The sequence below is a fragment of the Heptranchias perlo genome, chromosome 16 (assembly GCF_035084215.1).
Source record: "Heptranchias perlo isolate sHepPer1 chromosome 16, sHepPer1.hap1, whole genome shotgun sequence".
In the NCBI taxonomy this organism is placed as follows: Eukaryota; Metazoa; Chordata; class Chondrichthyes; order Hexanchiformes; family Hexanchidae; genus Heptranchias; species Heptranchias perlo.
The window spans coordinates 5,415,702-5,434,472 of NC_090340.1; the positions used below are offsets into that span (position 1 = coordinate 5,415,702).

The 18,771-nt window shown below is 40.6% G+C and overlaps 1 protein-coding gene across 1 annotated transcript; it reads left to right on the top strand.

The window, feature by feature from the left end:
• Window positions 1-1,388: 1,388 nt before the first annotated feature.
• LOC137333243 (CD276 antigen homolog) lies at window positions 1,389-15,378 on the top strand. Its single transcript, XM_067997401.1, has 6 exons — window positions 1,389-1,456; window positions 1,593-1,910; window positions 3,531-3,842; window positions 6,823-6,936; window positions 10,864-10,904; window positions 14,990-15,378. The coding sequence occupies exons 1-6, from the start codon at window positions 1,402-1,404 to the stop codon at window positions 15,161-15,163; spliced, it is 1,014 nt and encodes a 337-aa protein (XP_067853502.1). The 5' UTR covers window positions 1,389-1,401; the 3' UTR covers window positions 15,164-15,378.
• Window positions 15,379-18,771: the final 3,393 nt, after the last annotated feature.

Below are 18,771 nucleotides of genomic sequence, written 5' to 3' on the forward strand. Positions count from 1 at the left end.
CTCCTGAAACTCTCACCTTACTGCATGCAATGAAACGTCCCAGCTGTTCCGCAAGTTCATATATTTTGAGTTCGAGTGCAAGCAGTTGGAGACACATTTTGCACATGTGGTCATCTGGGACCCAAGAAATATTCAGGTCCACCCAACACCACAGGGATTAAACATGGAAGGCTTCAGCGGTCGCCCATACTAAACTGATAAGTCTTCTTTTAAAACATCTTCAGAACGAAAAACAACCTCATGGTTTGTCTCTTAAAGCATAATGTTGAACCAATTGTACCTCAAGACTGAACACCGTCTGAGACTGGACTCTGTACTATTCTATGCAGTTTATTGGTTTGTCCCAGCTCAATACTAATCTCTCGCTGCTCAGCTGAAACAAGGGTGATAAACTAACCTTAAACTTATAATCTCTTCATTTTAATAATGTTCCAAGCTGCCACAAGAAAAAAATATGGCGATTAGAAAACAGCAGATCGCAGAATCTACTGAGTAAATTAATTAATCTATTACCAGCTTAAACCAGCCTAGAGTTAATTAAATAGGCAAACACTTTCTAACAGTTCCCAGTATTGAACATAATAGTAAACTAAAGACAAAATACTTTGCAATAAATGAATGGAAAAGTAACACTTGCCCCGATCGCTCCCATTGAAGCTAATCCCGTACTATACTGGCAGGTCTCACTTTGTTGGTCTCTTGTTGCTCGATTAACCTGTTTTTGTTTTTGCAGACTTCACACATCTTCAAGCACAATTTACTTTAAAAACGATGACTTCTTAATGAGAGTCGAGCCGTATATTTTCATTTCAATGGAAAGCATCATAGCAGCTAAAAGAAACAGGACGTGCATGAACAGCAGGGCGTGAATTCTCCTCCGAAACCTTTCCCTGGCTTTTGTTGCTACATAACTGAATTGATGATTGTTTGCAATATCTTCAGCTTTCACAGTTTTCTCCCTGGTCAGCTTTTCGTTTCGAAAATGTCTTGTTCGCTGAACAGGGACATCACTGAAACTGAGAGCACTAGTGGGAGGTTAGCTGGAGTTGTATTTCAATATCCGGACTCCGATAAAACGCCTCAAGCATATATATTTCCAAAACAATTTGATCAACGGTGTGATATAGCAAACCGTATTATCAACCATATTTAGCCAGACACAGCGCTAAACAGTGTTCTCCTGATTCTGTTTAATCTAAAATCTGCTCTTCCGGATGTTTCAAACTAGACTAAATTCACTGCTACAACCAACACATTGCACCTTTACATTTCTTTCATTGCACGGTTGCTGTAGACGTACGGAGTCACACGTCATTACTTCATCTTCCAAAGCGGATGTTCTTATAAAAACATCAGAGTTTCGCGTGTATTCGCAGCAAACAGAAACTTCCTTTGTTCAATATGTTTTTGCCTGCGTTGCTTCAGTGTATCGTGATCCTGGGAATCATCTCCACTGGTATTGTCCGCAATCGCCTCATTTTATATCTACCTTTGTGTATATTCCTGCTCGAATACCTATCACTGTATATCTGTCAATTTCTGTCAGGTTTGATATGTTTAACTGTTTTTTTTTAATTTATTTTCTTTGACAGTGGTTTGCGATGCCGTTTTTAAATTGTCACAAAGCCCCCAACGCAAGACTGTGCTGGTCGGTGCAAACATTACCTTCGCTTGTGCGTTCACTCCTTTTCAAGATAATTCAGAAGTGAATGCTTACTGGTGGAGACTCGACGAAACTGTATTTCTGCAAACAAACTCAGACAGGAGGAAACTATTTTTTATAAGGAAAGGGCAGGGCTCCTTCCAGCTCCTTGACATTCGTTTACAGGACGCTGGGGTTTATTACTGCGGAGTCAAACACGAGAGACATGCGATCAGAAACGGAACTGGATCAACGCTTGTTGTCCACGGTAAGCAATATTGCATCGAATTCTCTGACATAATAAAATAAATTGAAAATATTAATAAGCGCAGTGGAGTGATTTGTACTTATTTACATATTATAGTGGATGATTCGTGTTTCGTCACATCTATATTAATCCTTAATATTCACAATGGAAATCTAAATGAAATGTTTTCAGCGCAAAATATGTAATAATAAGCAAGACAAACAACATTTTGATTTTTAAAACTCATTTATGTTACTGAAGCTCAGACCAAGTTATAGAGATTACGAAATAATTTTGAAATTGTTTAATGCCATTGCGATTGGATTAATCGGAATCCTCTCTGATTTGCGGTCCACATCTTTGTAACGAGGAACGAAACATCACAACTCCAAATATCTCAACAAATATCACCGCGAAAAAGATTCTAAAATATCCCGGAACTTATACAAAGTAATATTTTCAGTAATTGCCACACGAAGACTTTATTATTAGAGTAATACGATAAAATGAATTGCATTCATATAGCCGTCGTGCAGGTCCTCAGCATGTACCCAAGAGCTTGACAGGAAATCATTACTATTGAAGTGTATGGACTGTTGTTTTGTGGTTTCTCTCCCCAGTTCAAGCATCTGAAAGATTCAAATTTGCAATCATATTCCAACTTAATTTCATGTCTATTACCGATTATGATATTTACTTTTTTTCAATAATGCAAAGCAAACAGCCCACGCCTTGAGCCCTAAAGGGGTATTGTTTTTCGCATATAGCGCTTTTTGTGATGGAAAGTGAGTTGGAAGGAGATTATTTGATTAAAAACGTTGCTCTAGTATCCTATGATCGGTATTTAATTCCTCAGAATATACAATGAATATATTTCTGACGAAGTCACGTATCCCGATCATTATTTTATCTTGGCGGAGCTGGTAGCAAGTTTTCTCTTAAACATGTTGGGGAGAATGTATGCAGGATTCTCCGCCACAACTTCTGTAGAAATATCTACGGACAACCGTTTTTAGCTGTTTCTCCGGTGTTCACACCGATCTTCCTCAGAAGTTACAAAGAATATCGGAGAACTCCTGTCGAAATTGTAGGCCCTGGATGCGGGCTATATTCCAGAACAATTAAATCTGGGCTGTCACTTTAGCATAGAGCTGATGGATTGCCGCCCTGTTGGACCTGATGTATTTGGGGTCAAATATTCCGCAGCATTGTTGCAATTAAAGCGAGCAGTTCTCCCGGTAGTTTGCATAACCTTCCTCGGTCAATCAATACCTCTAAAAACAGATGAACTAGTCATTCATTTCACTGCTCTTTGTGGGATTTACTGGTTGAAGCATAGCTGTCGTATATGTTCACATTACAAAGATTATTGCACTCGAACGAAATTCACTTAATGTAAGACTTTTCTATTACTTCTGATAGACGTGAGGAAATGTTTTGTAAATGCGAATGTTTATTAAATATTTCTGAAAGTACAGTGCGATCGTCAAGTAAGGATAATTGTTTTTTTTAATTCAATTAAATGCAGGTTATGAATTATCGAACTTGAATTTGAATTGAGGATATGGAATACAAAAGCAAATGATGTGTTAAAATTAAAATACTGAACGTATATTTGTTATTCCCTGAACTCCTCTTTAGCGCCACCAGCTCCCCCGACTATTGTCTCCCAAGCACCCGACAGAAATTCAAACATGTATCTTGTTCTCGTCTGTGAAACGTTTGGCTTTTACCCGGAGATTATTACCCTCAGCTGGTACAAAAATAAAAGCAACATTGTAACCGCGATACAAACCACGAAGCAGCTGAACTCAGCGGGACTATATGAAGCTTCCAGTATTCTGCAAGACTCGGAGCCACTCCAGAGAGGGACCTATTATACTTGTTTGGTATCTCACACTACCCTGCAAACCCCGAATATAGCGGTTTATTTGGTGTCTGATTCTAACCCAGGTAAGAAGCCAACGAGTGTGTCATTATTCTCAATGTTATCGTTCTGAAAAGTATAGCCCAAACTTTTTCTATTTAAGGTGCATCGACACAACTATAGGCCTCAGCCATCTCCAATTCGACATTCAACAACACGGGCCCATTGCCTTTTTTTCTGCAAACATAGAAAGAAGTGGAATTCCATGGGTTCTGCTCATCTCCCGCTGTTAACTTGGCTGAAGATAGCTGGACCCCCGCACCACCCGGCGAAAAATATTGCACTGCATGAATTTTACAGGTATCAGGGTGCAAGCTTAGGAAAAGTTGTATCCCAACGAATCAACTTATAAATATTGAGGGAACTATGGAGAAAATCTCCGGTGGCCAAACACTTAAAACCAAGTTAAGCAGGTTTACAAACATTCCAAGAGATCCAAGATAGAGAGCACCACACTGAGTAAACACACAATGTTGTGCCAAACCAACGCTGTGTGCGCCTATCTACTGCAAGAAGTCGCATACCTGTTTGGTCAGTAGTCCAGTTAGATTGTGGCTCCCGCCTGAACTTTACGATTACGTTCTTCCGTTGCCCTGCGGTAGCTTTGGCGCATGATCGATAGAAACCCCGGAGGAACGATGCAATGGGCTATTTGCGCCGTTTCTCTGCGTTTTCTGCCGAACTTCTGCAGAGACTCTGCCAGGAGATTGGACAACACGCCTGGCTGCTTCCAAACACTGCAGTTGAATTCCACGGAAGTAGTTTTAACTTTTAGAGATAGTGTGTGACGGGCGATTGGCCGCCGTCTTACACCTCTCCCAATTTTCTAACAAAAAATGGGAGAGGTGTACAACGAGCAGCCGTTCCGACATTACCCGTTTTATATCATCGCCAACAGTTAAAAGTAACCCCCAAACACACTTGAAACCACTTGGCTCGTCTGAAAATTAGAGGATGAGTTTAGATCGCAATGCCGTAAGTGAATCTGTTATCTCCAGGAGATTTACACTGCTTGGTTTTAGTGTCAGGTTATTGCCTGGAATCTTATGCAAAGCCCATTTACAGAGTAACTGCTAAGCTGTTGGAAAGGAAAACTTCTTCACAGCGAAGTAACACTAGACGGATGAACGAATCGCAAACAAATCTATTATTATTGAAAATTCTCATGGTGATTTCATTATCCCTTAAAAACTCCCAATCCAGACATTTTTTATGGTATTATCAAAGTTATAATGTCCCCATGTCCCGCTCACGTTCCCATCTAATACCAGCAGGTACTGCTCCATTGGGAATTTCAACGTTGCATGGAATTTACAGTACAGAAACAAACTATTATCCCTAACTAAATGTATGGAGGCGTTTATGTTCCACATGTGCTTTCTCCCACTCTATTTTCTTCATAACATCCTGTAGACATATCCTTTCTTTCTCCCTCATGTACTTATCTACCGTCTCCTTAAATGCTTCTTTGCTCTTCACTACAACCAGTCCATGTGGAAATGATTTCCCCATTCTCATCACTCTCTGAGTAAATAAGTTTCCCCTGGATTCCTTATTAGATTTATTCGTGACTATCTTGCATTAATAGCCACTAGTTTTGGACTGACCCTCTTAGAATCATAGAATCATAGAATCATAGAAGTTACAACATGGAAACAGGCCCTTCGGCCCAACATGTCCATGTCGCCCAGTTTATACCACTAAGCTTCTCTATGTCTACCCTATTAAACCCCTCATAAATTTAAAGACCTCTATAACGCCACCTCTTTGTCTTCTCTTTTCAGGGAAAAGACCCCCCTGTCTGTTCCGTCTTTCCTGACAGTTATAACCTCTTAGTTCTGGTACCATCCTTGTAAATCTTGTTTGCACCTTCGCCAGTGACTCCATATCCTATGTTAACTCCATGAGCTACCTATCAAGGCTGCCTGTCACAACAGCAGTTTTTTTTTTCTTTCACTGTACATTTATTTGTTCCTTTTTGGTTTAAACCTTACTGCCAATCAAAGCAATTTGCTGGACACAAGCTCTTGCCCCGTGGAATCGCTTGGCCCTATCTCAGCATGAAATGCAGCAGATAATTCACAATTTCATTTTTTTTCACTGCCACACCATTGTTTCCATATTGCAGCCAGTGGACTTTGTACGTTTATCCAATGTTTGCAGTTCTAACTATTAACGTTTGAAGTTTTGAAATTTGCCACGAACGGAATTTATCAAGAATAAATTCATATATTATTAACTTCCCATTCGCTTCCTGTGGCATCGGACTCTGTCTCCTCTTTGGCGCCTCCGGGATCTGTATTTGTCTCCAGCTCCTCGACAGGCTTCAGTCGCCAATCACCCAGAAACTGTTCCAATTGCAATAATCACAGATCTTGCGGCCCATGCTGGCCCAAAGTCCTCTGGTTTCGTTTTGCAATTTCACTGGTTCCAGTTCGTGTCATTCCCGTTGACCGCGGACCTCCAATGCTATTAATGCTGTTCACTCGCCAGACTCGGTCCCTAAGACATCAGCTGCCGCAGACCTCAGGTCAATGTACAGGTAAAGCTTCTTAAAATTACATCTAAATTTCTTATTGGGGAAAAAAAAATGAAATTGTGAATTATCTGCTGCATTTCATGCTGAGATAGGGCCAAGCGATTCCACGGGGCAAGAGCTTGTGTCCAGCAAATTGCTTTGATTGGCGGGAGGCAGCAGTAAGGTTTAAACCAAAAAGGAACAAATAAACATTCAATTCAATGAGACAGGCGATGTTGAAATGTCTAATAATAACAAAAATGCTGAAAAGCAAGGTTATTCCCATCAAAAGCTGCTTGTTATATTTTGAAACGCCTTCCAGTTGTTGTACGTCTGTGTGAAGTAAATTTCATGAAGATAGACTTTAAATGCTTGGATGGATTTAGCTGAATAATGTTTCAGTCGATAAATGTTTGTCCTTTTGAGTTATGATTGTCCAATAACTCTTATATGGAACAGCTTCCTAGCTATATTTATTAACCTTACAGGCATTGGCGTTAAATCCCAATACTTACTGACGGCTGGATGTGTGTTCAGCGGACTTGTATGTCTAGTGCTGGGGATCATAATTGGGAGAAGATGCCCGTCACGGAACCGTACATGTAAGGAAGGGCTTAATGGTTCATTTTTCACATCCTTACCAAAAAAGAAATGTATCGTCAGTGGGCCGAAAACGTGGCGTTATTGATAAAGTTTTAGTGGGACTTTAACAGTTGAATAGAGAAATCGTTTTTTCTCGGTTAATTAAAGATATATATTTGAGTGACATATATACCTAAGGTTAATGCAGATTTAAAATGAACTTTGAATTCTATCGCGATATTTTATGGTTACTGTTGGTACAGGTGCAATCTAGAGTAAACATAGTTAATTGGAGGAGGGCCAATCTCACTGGGTTGAGAACGGATCTGGCCCGGATAAATTGGAATCAAAGTTGGGCAGGCAAAACTATAATCGATTCATGGGCAAACTTTAAAGAGGAGATGCTTCGGGTACAGTCTAGGTACATTCCCAGAAGTGGGGACGGTTGGGCAATCAAAGCCAGGGCTCCCTGGATAACAAAAGAAATAGAGATTAACATGAAGCAGAAAAAGTGGACGTATGACAGATGTCAAGTTGATAATACAAGTGAGAACCAGGCCGAATATAGAAAATACAGAGGAGAAGTGAAAAGGTAATACGAGTGGTAAAGAGAGAGTATGAGAATAGACTGGTGGTTAACATAAAAAGGGTATTCAAAAGTCTCCAATGGGCATATAAATAGTAAATGGGTAGTGAGAGGAGGGGTAGTACCGCTTAGGAAACAAAAAGGAGATCTACCCATGGAAGCAGAGGGCATGGCTGAGGTACAAAATGAGTACTTTGCATCTGTCTTCAACAAGGAAGAAGATGCTGCTAAAATCACAGTAAAAGAGTAGGTAGGAGAGATACAGGATGGGGTAAAAATTGATCCAGAGGAGGTGCTAGAAAGGCTGGCTGGACTTCAAGTAGATAAGTCACCCAGTCCGGTTGGGATGCATCCTTGGATGTTGAGGGAAGTAAGGGTCGAAATTACAGAGGTTCTGGCCATAATCTTCCAATCCTTCTTAGATACGGGGGTAGCGGCAAAGGACTGGAGAATTGCAAATGTTACAACCTTGTTCAAAAAATAGTGTAAGAATAAACCTGGCAACTACAGGCCAGTCAGTTTGACCTCGGTGGTGGGGAAGCTTTTAGAAACGATAATCCTGGAAAAATTAATTTTTTGGACAAGTGTGAATTAATAATGAAAAGCCAACGCGGATTTGTTAAACACAAATTGTGTTTAACTAACTTGATTGAGTTTTTTGATGAGATAACAGAAAGGTTTGATGAAGGCAATGCGGTTGATGTTGTGTGTATGGACTTTCAAAAGGCGTTTGATAAAGTGCCACGTAATATGCTTGTCAGCAAAATTGAAGCCCATGGAATAAAAGGGGCAGTGGCAGCATGGATACGAAATTGGTTAAGTGACAGGAAACAGAGTAGTAGTGAAACGCTGTTTTTCGGATAGGAGGATGGTATACGGTGGTGTTCACTGGGGGATGGCATTTTTGTTACATATTAATGAGTTTTGGTTGGATGAACATGGCACAACTTCAAAATTTGCAGATGACACAAAACTTGGAAATGTAGTAAATAGTGAGCAGGATAATGGTAGACTTCAAGAGGACATAGACAGTCTGGTGGAATGGGCGGACACATGGCAAAAGAGATTTAATGCAGAGAAGTGCGAAGTGATACAATTTGTCAGGAAGAGGAGAAGCAATATAAACTAAATGATTCAATTCTGAAGGGGGGGGGGGTGCAGGAACAGAGAGACCTGGAAATATATGTGAATAAAACTTTGAAGGTGGCAGGAGAGGTGGAGAAAGCGGTTAAAAAAGTATACGGGTTTCTGGGCTTTAGGCATAGAGGCATGGAGTACAAAAGAAAGGAAGTTATGTTGAAACTTTATAAAACACTGGTTCGGCCACAACTGGAGTGTCATGTTCAATTCTAGGAAGAATGTGATCTTTAGGAAGGATGTGAATGCCTTAGACAGGGTGCAGAAAAGATATACTAGAATGGTTCCAGGGATGAGGGACTTCAGTTACGTGGATGGACTGAAGAAGCTGTGGTTGATCTCATTAGGGCAGAGAAGGTTGAGAGATTCCCTTTCAAAATCATGAAGGGTTTAGATAAAGTAAATAAAGTGGAACTGTTCCCATTAGCAGAAGTGTCGAGAACAACAGGTCACAGATCAAAGATGATTGGCAAAAGAACCAAAGGCCAGCTGAGGATTTTTTTTTTTTTGCCCAGTGGGTAGTTACGATCTGGAATGCATTGCCTGAAAGGGTGGTGGAAGCAAATTCAATCGGGACTTTCATAAAAGATCTGGATAAATACTTGAAGGGAAAATATTTGCAGGATTACGGGGAAAAAGCGGGGGAATGGGACTAACTGGATTGTTCTTAAAAAGAGCCGGCATGGGCTCAATGGCCCGAATGGCCTCCTTCGGCTAAGGAGCCACTCGGCTCCAGACCTCATTACAGCTTTGGTCCAAACATGTACAAAAGAGTGAATTCTAGAGGTAAGGTGAGAGTGACTGCCCTTGACATCAAGGCAGTATTTGAGCGAGTGTGGCACAAAGGAGCCCCAGTAAAATTGAAGTCAATGGGAATAAGCGGGAAAACTCTCCAGTGGCTGGAGTCATACCTAGCACAAAGCAATATGGTAGTGGTTTTTGGAGGCCCATCATCTCAGCAGGGCATTGCTGCAGGAGTCCCTAAGGGCAGGATCCTAGGCCCAACCATCTTCAGCTGCTTCATCAATGACCTTCCCTCCATCATAAGTTCAGAAATGGGGATGTTCGCTGATGATTGCACAGTGTTCAGCTCCATTCGCAACCACTCAAATAATGAAGCAGTCCGAGCCCGCATGCAGCAAGTCCTGAACAACATCCAGGCTTGGGATCATAAGTGGCAAGTGAAATTCGCGCCAGACATGTGCCAGGCAATGACCATCTCCAACAAGAGAGAGTCTAACTACCTTCCCTTGACATTCAACGGCATTACCATCGCCGAATGCTCCACCATTAACATCCTGGGGGTCACCATTGACCAGAAACTGCACTGGACGAGCGATATAAATACTGTGGCTACAAGAGCAGGTCAGAGGCTGGGTATTCTGCGACGAGTGACTCAACTCCTGACTCCCCAAAGCCTTTCCACCACCTACTAGGCACAAGTCAGGAGTGTGATGTAATACTCTCCACTTGCTTGGATGAATGCAGCTCCAACAACACTCAAGAAGCTCGACACCACCCAAGACATAGCAGCCTGCTTGATTGGCACCCCATCCACCACCCTAATCGTTGACTCCCTTAACCACCGGCGCACTGTGGCTGCAGTGTGTACCATCCACAGGATGTACTGCAGCAACTCGCCAAGACTTCTTCGACAGCACCTCCCAAACCCGCGACCTCTACCACCCAGAAGGATAAGAGCAGCAGGTAAATGGGAACAACACCACCTGCACATTCCCCTCCAAGTCACACACCATCCCGACTTGGAAATATATCACCATTCCTTCATCGTCGCTGGTTCAAAATCCTGGAAACTCCCATCCTAACAGCACTGTGGGAGAACGTTCACCACATGGACTTCAGCGGTTCAAGAAGGCGGGTCACCACCGCCTTCTCAAGGGCAATTCGCGATGGACAATAAATGCAGGCCTCGCCAGCGACGCCCACATCCCATGCACGAATAAAAAAAATGGCCTCCTTCTGTGCTATAACGTTTCTGTGATTTCATGATTCTAGTTACAATTTAGGCTTTGAAATTTTTCGGGTGTAGTGGTTCAAATTCATGTCAGTATTTACAATACAAGACTATTCACCTCCACGGCGACAGGAGGTACTGGAATTGCTAGCACCAAATATTCAGTGGAAGTTGCATGTATCTCTTTTTGCTCACTTGCTCTGTAACCTAGAAACTCACAGTTAAGTTTTGCATTTTGTATTTTACTAGGCACAGAGTCAAATCAAGACGGGTCTCATTCTGAAGAACCGGTATGTTTATATATATCACCATTTTTCTGGGAAGAAGGCGATGTTAAGTTGAAAAAAAAGACATCCATCTATCTTCTATAGTTTAGCGAATGATTCACACTTTTATCTTTGTTGATGTGTATGTCTTCATTCTGATGAAAGCTGTGAGATATAGAAGTGGAACCAATCTATTCAGTCTCCTTTCTCCGCATCCGCGTCAAGTAAGGGATGTATTTTAATTGTAATTCAACCATCTCTATGTTGATTCCGGGTAGCCAGTCCAAGATTGAGAAACGTACACACTCCACTATAGTCCCCCACTTTGTACTTGAGACATTTTGATATATCTGTGTAAAATTGCAAGCCAGTCTTATTGGTATGAAATTGCTGATTTTGATACGTCCACCCACATCTTCTAGGTTGTTGAGATTGACGAAGCTAATTTTATTCTACACGATAGGTAGAGAAATAGAAAGAGAGAGAGGAGAAGCTACAGGAAATTTATAGTAAGGATCCCCACTTCCCGGGAAAATTATGGTGGAGGAATGACGGGGAAACTGAAGAAACGGCGTCAACGTCCGTTTCTTTTTACCTTCATGCGCATTCTCCCGGCTTCCACCAATCTTCCGGCTAAGAATTCCAGCGAAAATTTGGAATGATTTACTCCATGAATTTGGGTGGCGTATAAGGTCTGGCATTTTCTCCCTGAGTGTCTTTCTGTTTCAAATGGGGAAATATTATACTTGGGGATTACTGTTGATAATGTTGTTGAAACCATCCGCATAATATTCAGTAGTGATGAAGTATGAAAATACGATTATGCATTTACAGCCAAGAAGGATGGACTAGAAGTTCGAGTGATAATGGCTTGGACATAAAATTTAAATTTAAATTGGTCAAATTTACAGATGAAACCAAACTCGCAGTGAAACTGAAATTGGGCGAGGGAGCAAAAATTATAGAATGGGTAGGATGAAATATCTGAATAGCTCTAATAATGTCAGATACAGGTTTGTACACACAAATGTATTCTACTGCACATAAAAAGAAAAATAGGCAGCTCGTGAATGGTGTTGAAATAACTAAAGATGAGCTGAAAGGCATCAGAATCTTATTTGGCTTGATACTAAAAAAGTTGACTCAATCCAGAGGAGCAATCAATGATGCCAAAACGATGTTGAACCATGTAGACAAAGCAATAGACCGCAATTCAGTGGAAGCCATAATAAAACTGCAGAGTCCTTCAGTTAGGTCACATTCTGAGCATTTTGTCGAAACCGAGAAAGATGGTCGAAATGCAAGCATTGAATGTAGTGCATAGAAAAATAGAAGACTGATTCCTTGCCTTAGAGGTCCGAGTTATGGTGAATCAGTGAAGAAACGTGGTGTTTCAAGTCTTAAAAATGCATCAGGAAGGTTTGATCATAGAGGTATGCTTGATTCTAAACAGTATGAATATGGTAATTCCGGAAAATTACTTGAAATGAAATCAAATTAAATTGAAATGTGAGAGTAGGAAACGGGCCGACATTTTCAAAACAACAAAAGGCAAATTGGTGACTGAAGTCACATCAGGGAAAATAGTAAAACGTTAAAATTAAAGGCGCTAGATCTGAAGGCACAGAGCATTTGTAACGTGATAGATGAATTAATGACACAAATAGAGATAAAATAGGTTTGATCCAGTAGCCATTACTGAGACGAGTTTGCAGGGTTACCGACGCTGGAAAGTAAATATTCCAGGCTATTTTACTTTTAGAAAAGACAGGCGAAGTTGAAAAGAAGGGTGGGTAGTTGGGGGCGGGGAGGCGGTGGCACAGACGGTGCTGTCGGCCTGATAATAAAGCATTAGATAAAGGCAATAGTGAGAAAGGATCTTAGATCAGAAAATCAGAATGTAGAATCAGTATGGATGGAGCTAAGAAATAACAAGGGGCAGGAAACACTGGTGGCAGTAGTTTATTGGCCTCCTAACAGTAGTGACAGCGTTGCAGAAAGTGTAAATCAGAAAAATTGGATGAGCATGTAACAAGGGTAAATAATCGTGGGGAACTTTAATATTCGTATGGACTGGGCAAACCAAGTATTTGAGGCAGTTTTCTAGAAAAATATGTAGAAGAACCAAATAAGGAACAGACTCTTTTAGACCTAGTATTCTGTGATGAGACAGGGTTAGTTAATAACCTTATACTTAAGCATACACTGGAGAGGTATGATCATAATATGATAGAATTTCATATCAAGCTTGAGAGTGATGTAGTTGAGTCCGAAACTAGGGTCTTAAATTTAAACAAAGCCAAATACGTAGTTATGAGGGGCGAGTTGGCTGAGATAGATTGGGAAATTAGGTTAAGAGATATGACGGCAGATCAGCAACGGCGAACAGTTAAATAAATAATTCATAATTCTCAATGAATACACATTCCCGTGAGGAATAAAACCTCCACGGGAAAAAAATGATCCAGCCATGGGTAACTAGGGAACTTAAAAATAGTATCAGATTGAAAGAAGAGGCTTATAATGTTGCCGAAAATAATAATATGCCCAAGGATTGCGATGGTTTTCGAAATCAGTAATGGGTGACTAAAAAATTGATAAAGGGAGAGAAAATTGAATATCAGTGTTAACTGACAAGAAATATCAAAACAGATTGTAAGAGCTTCTACAAGTATGTAAAAAGGAACAGATTAGTGAACGTAAACGTGGGTCCTTTAGGGACAGAGTCAGGAAAAAAAATAATGGGGAATAAGGACATGGCGGAGATGTTAAACAAATATTTTGTATCTGTCTTCACAGTAGAAGACACAGAAAACATACAGAAAGTAATGGGGAACCAATGGTCTAATGAGAGGAATGCACTTAAAATAATTAAGATTCGTAACGAAAAGGTACTGGAGAAATTAATGAGACTGCTAGCCAACAAATCCCCTGGACCTGATGTTTTCCATCCTAGGGTTTTCAAAGAGGTGGCTGCAGAGATAATGGGTGCATTGGTTTTCATCTTCCAGTATTCCTTAGATTCTAGAACTGTCCACTTGGATTGAAAGGCAATATAACCCCGCTGTTCAAGAAAGGAAGTTGAGAGAAAACAGGGAACTATAGGCCAGTTAGCCTGACATCAGTAGTGGGGAAAATGCTCGAATATGTTAATAAGGACGTAGTAACAGGACGCTTAGAAAATCATAATATCATTAGGCAGAGTGAACACGGTGTTATGAAAGGGATGTCGTGTTTGACAAATCTAATGGAGTTTTTTGAAGGTGAAACTAGCAGGGAAGATAAGGGGGAAACAGTGGATGCAATATATGTCCATTTCGAAAAGACACTCGATAAGGTGCTACACAAGACGATGTTACACAAGGTTATGGCTCATGGGATTGATGTTAGCATGGATTGAGGATTGGTTAACGGAGAGAAAACAGAGACTATAAATAAACGGGTTATTTTCATGCTGGCTAGTGGGGTACCACAAGGATCAGTGCTTGGGCCTCTGCTGACTACAATATATATCAATGACTTAGATAAGGGGACTGAGTGTAATGTATCCAAGTTTGCTGATTACACAAAGCTAGGTAAGAAAACTAGCTTTGAGGAGGACGCAAAGAGACTGTAAAGGGATAGAGACAGGTTAGTGAGTGGCGAGAAGGTGGCAGGTGCAGTATTATATGGGAAAATGTGAAATTATCCATTTTGGTAGGAAGAGTAGAAAAGCAGAATATTTTTAAAACGGTCAGAGACTATGAAATTTTGATATTCCAAGGGATATGGGTGTCCTTGCAAACGAATCACGGAAAGTTATCATGCAGGCACAGTGAGCAATCCGTAAGGCAAATGGTATTTTAGCCTTTATTGCAAGGTGTTTGGAGTATAAGAGCAAGGAGTTCTTGCTGCAATTATATAGGGCTCTGATGAGATCACACCTGGAGTACTGTGCCAATGTATAATACGGTGCAACTTCCAATATTGATATAACACTGATATACAAAGTTATATTTAGTAAGATATCATAATCCTGGTAAACACTTTGCAACCAAAAACTGTCTTACATATTAATCTGCGAACTGATGAGGAAATTTAATTGACCGTATATTCCTTTACTTTTGCAGACCATGCAACAAATAGATGACAAAAAGTTGACTTACGCTGCTCTAAATATAGCTGGTTCCGAAAGAAGAGGAATGCAAAAACAAAAGGGAAAGAGTACCGAATATGCAGCAATCAGGTTACAGCGGCAGGAACGAGAGACAAGGCCTGTCCACAACGATCCAGTTGTCAAATGATTTCAGATACGGACACTGTAATACGTTTTCTGAAAGATGCCGTTCTGTTGATTTTCTGTTGATCCACGTTACCAGGCGATGAGTGACTCTAGTGTCACCGCAGTGTGAAGAACAATGTGGCCCCGATTACGTGTACATGCTATGACCGCATAATTATCAAGTAGTTGTTTTTCTCTTAAGTGCTGCTGCCTGATCCTGAAATGAATATTATTTTTGCATCATTCAATTAAAAGTAAATTATTTAAAACATTGAATATTTATAATACCAAGCATTTCGAGGTTTAATGTTGTACCTTCATACGAACATGGTGATCTCTTTTCTCTATCAGTTCAACATGCCGCAACTCCAGTTTCAGAAAGTTTTCCTCGTGCACCTGTGTACATTGTCCTATCTCGCAAAACAACGTTCTTCTGGTTGTAAGACTGCAAACGTTTACTTCCGTTCCTCTGAAATGTTGACACTTGAAATATAAACCCAGAAACCAAGAAAAGCTGAGGGAGATTTTTTTTAACTTACCCCCACGTAAAGACTGGATCAACCTCCCTGGATGTAAACCGCCCCATTTCATCACCAATTCAATCAATACGCCCAACTTTAAGTACATGTGGGAGAAATTGTACCTTCGCACAATCGCAAAGCGGGCGACCACGATTGACATCAACTGAAAAGTAAATCGATTTGATGTCTACCAATTCGTGTTTTGCGTTACCATAGAAGACAAATAAGACCCCTTGTACTTCACACGACACGACTTATTTCCCACCATTCTCTCTCAATTCAGGATCATAAATCAAATTGCAGATGATTGTTATTCCTCAGACCAGACAAGAACGTACCTGCGGAATAGACCAGCAATATTTATACTTCAATATTTCTTCTGCTCGACGGGAGTGTTGTAACATGTTGCTTAGATTCAGCTTCAAGGGTCATGCATATCACTACAAGATACGTCCATATTGCTTCTCATCACCACCAAGTATCTGTATGGCTTGTGAAAGCTCTTTGGATTCTGCCTGAAGCACTTTACAGCAGATTCTGATGCGACATTAATGATGAACTCAGAGGTCATCTGCAATGGGTTCCACTTACAGTCCATAAACCTAGATGCATTTTTCCTCTGTTTAGACACGCCTCGAATTTCTGCGAGGGCTTTACTGCTCTTCAGTAACTTCGGAGGTGATTCGTAGAACCCTCGGAGAAACCGCGTAGGCAACAAACAAGAAAGGTTGTTTACGCAGTTCTGGCAGTGTTTATGTCGATATTCCGACACAGTTAAGGTGGGTTATCGTGAAAACCCAGGGGATATTCTCTCTGTTTATGGTGGTTTTAAGCACTCTGGTGTGTAATATATGCTCTTAGAAGGATCAATGGTTCAGTATGTCTGAGATATCCGGATCATGACCAGAAACATATTTCCACCGCCTTACAGATGAACTCCTGGCTTGCATTTGCCAGTCATGAAAGTACACGTCCACATCGAGATGCTAACAGCTTGGGAAAAGTAAGCTAGCGGTTGCTAAAGCCACTTCATCCCCCTACAACAGGAAACACGTTAGTTCTTTCAAGCAAAATATCAACTCTTATGCAACGAAGGAAAAAGGGAATAAAAGACCTTTCCATTTTCTGATGAATCAGCTAACCCCATCTCATGGATGTTCCTCATATCCTTATTGCGGGTCTTAGCAATTGTGTGAATTAGCGTAAACTCAAGTTCAGTACCATATAGTTGCTATTGCGACCTTCCTGACCCATCTGTATTCCGGTGTTCCAATGCCTTGAATTTAAAATTATCTTCATCGGGATCTAATCCCTTATTGGCTTCGCCCGCCCTGTCCCCGTAACCTCCTGCAGCCGTACAACCTTCCAAGATCTCTGCGTTCCATCAACTGTGTCTTTAACGTACCATTGGAGGCCGTGCCTTGAGCCGTCTAGGCCCTTACCTCCCGAAACCTCTCTGCAACTGAATATGTTTCCCTCCTTTAAGACCCTCATTAAAACATACCTCTTTGACCAAGCTTTCAGTCACCTCTCCTAATATCCGTTTGTTGTGAGTGCGTGTCACTTTTCTGAGTTGTGTACGCTTACTTGAACCGCCTTGGGACGTTTCTCTACTTTAATGGCGCTATAAATGTATCTTTAGTTTTAACGCGTGCTTTAATTATTCAAAGAGTTCTGTGAAATACACGCCATTTGGACATTGTACCTCGATAGTATTTCACTGGGTCCCAATAGAAATTTAAACTTGGTAATACAAAGGAATAAATCGATTGTTAAAAAGTCTGTTCCTGTAGTTTTAAATTTCCTTCATCGACAACTTCTTTAGTTCATCACCTAGAGTTAATTAATTTCGGACCTTCAGTATAGGGGACATGAACAACCCCTTTAACAAGGTAGGAGTGCATTATTTTTGTACAATGTATTTGCATTAAACCAAATTCAGGCACAGCTGTGCACGACACCACAATTTAACATGCCTTGGCAATGCATACCACTGATAACATGAAGGCACTCAATTCCTCCTTCTGATTCATGATTCCAAGTGCCGGTCTACAGTTACCTCGTAGTACCACTCTTGAAATTATTTTGCCTCAGCGCGTGAATTAGGTCTTCTCTGACTGGGTTATCGTTAGAGCTACACCATAAGACTAAAGCTTAGAAAGTATGCAATAATAATGGAACATGATTCCCAATAGGTGATCATTTAAGTATGTTTATTGCACGAGCAGATCTAATAATAGGCAAACTAGACAACAAACACAATAAAGGAAACAACGAAATGAAGAGACTTATGGGGTGGATGTTCGCGAGGGCTCCCCCAATTGTCAGCCGAAAATTCAGGTAAACACTTTGTGCAAACAACAGTTTGTGCCGTCTTATCAGGCTTTCAGCGAAAGAAAGAGAGAGAGAGAGGAAGATTCTTAAAGGCTTCTCCAGATGGTTTGCTGTAACTTCGAGGCAAGATCAATATAGAGGCAGGGCAAGTGCAAATATCATTTATACCGTTTCTGTGGAGTTTCCTCTTACCTTCCACCCAAGTTCCGGTGGAAGGTCGCGGAAAATCCGTAGAAACTCTGTTGCTTTTGGCAGAATCCACTAAAGGAAAGACATCTTTAAAACTAAACAGCACAAACAGACCAATAAAATTAACATAAAGCAATGAAGAACACGGTAAGAAAACATACATAATTGCTTACCTTTGAACAAAAGTGATGAAATCAATATTAGGCGCCAGATAAAAGAAAACGTTGGACGGCTACCGCCTCTTACAAAGTGGGATTCAATCTTCTGCTATAACGCAGATTACAAATCAGAACCACCGATCGAATATAAGGAAATACTTTGAGTCAACAACATTCCACATGAAAAGTTTAAAAATAAAATTAATAATACGATGATGATAATAATAACAGTAAGAAAAATAACAGTCATTCTAATAGCATCAGCAATAAAAAATCAGAGCGCAAACGGAAGGCTAAACATGAAGATAAGGCAAAGCGATTTTCATTCCACTGAAGTTAATAGAAACTGAATCGGAAACAGGGATTACTGAAGTATTAGGGAGTGTTTCTAAATTTGTAATAGTCAGTTACAACGCAAATTTATTGAC

Bases quoted from the DNA above. Each gene is read 5' to 3' on its own strand.
- LOC137333243 (XM_067997401.1), top strand. From the start codon at position 1,402: ATGTTTTTGCCTGCGTTGCTTCAGTGTATCGTGATCCTGGGAATCATC. The intron at 3,843-6,822 runs GTAAGAAGCCAA...TTAACCTTACAG, and splicing joins GGTGTCTGATTCTAACCCAG to GCATTGGCGTTAAATCCCAA. The intron at 10,905-14,989 runs GTATGTTTATAT...TTACTTTTGCAG, and splicing joins GGTCTCATTCTGAAGAACCG to ACCATGCAACAAATAGATGA.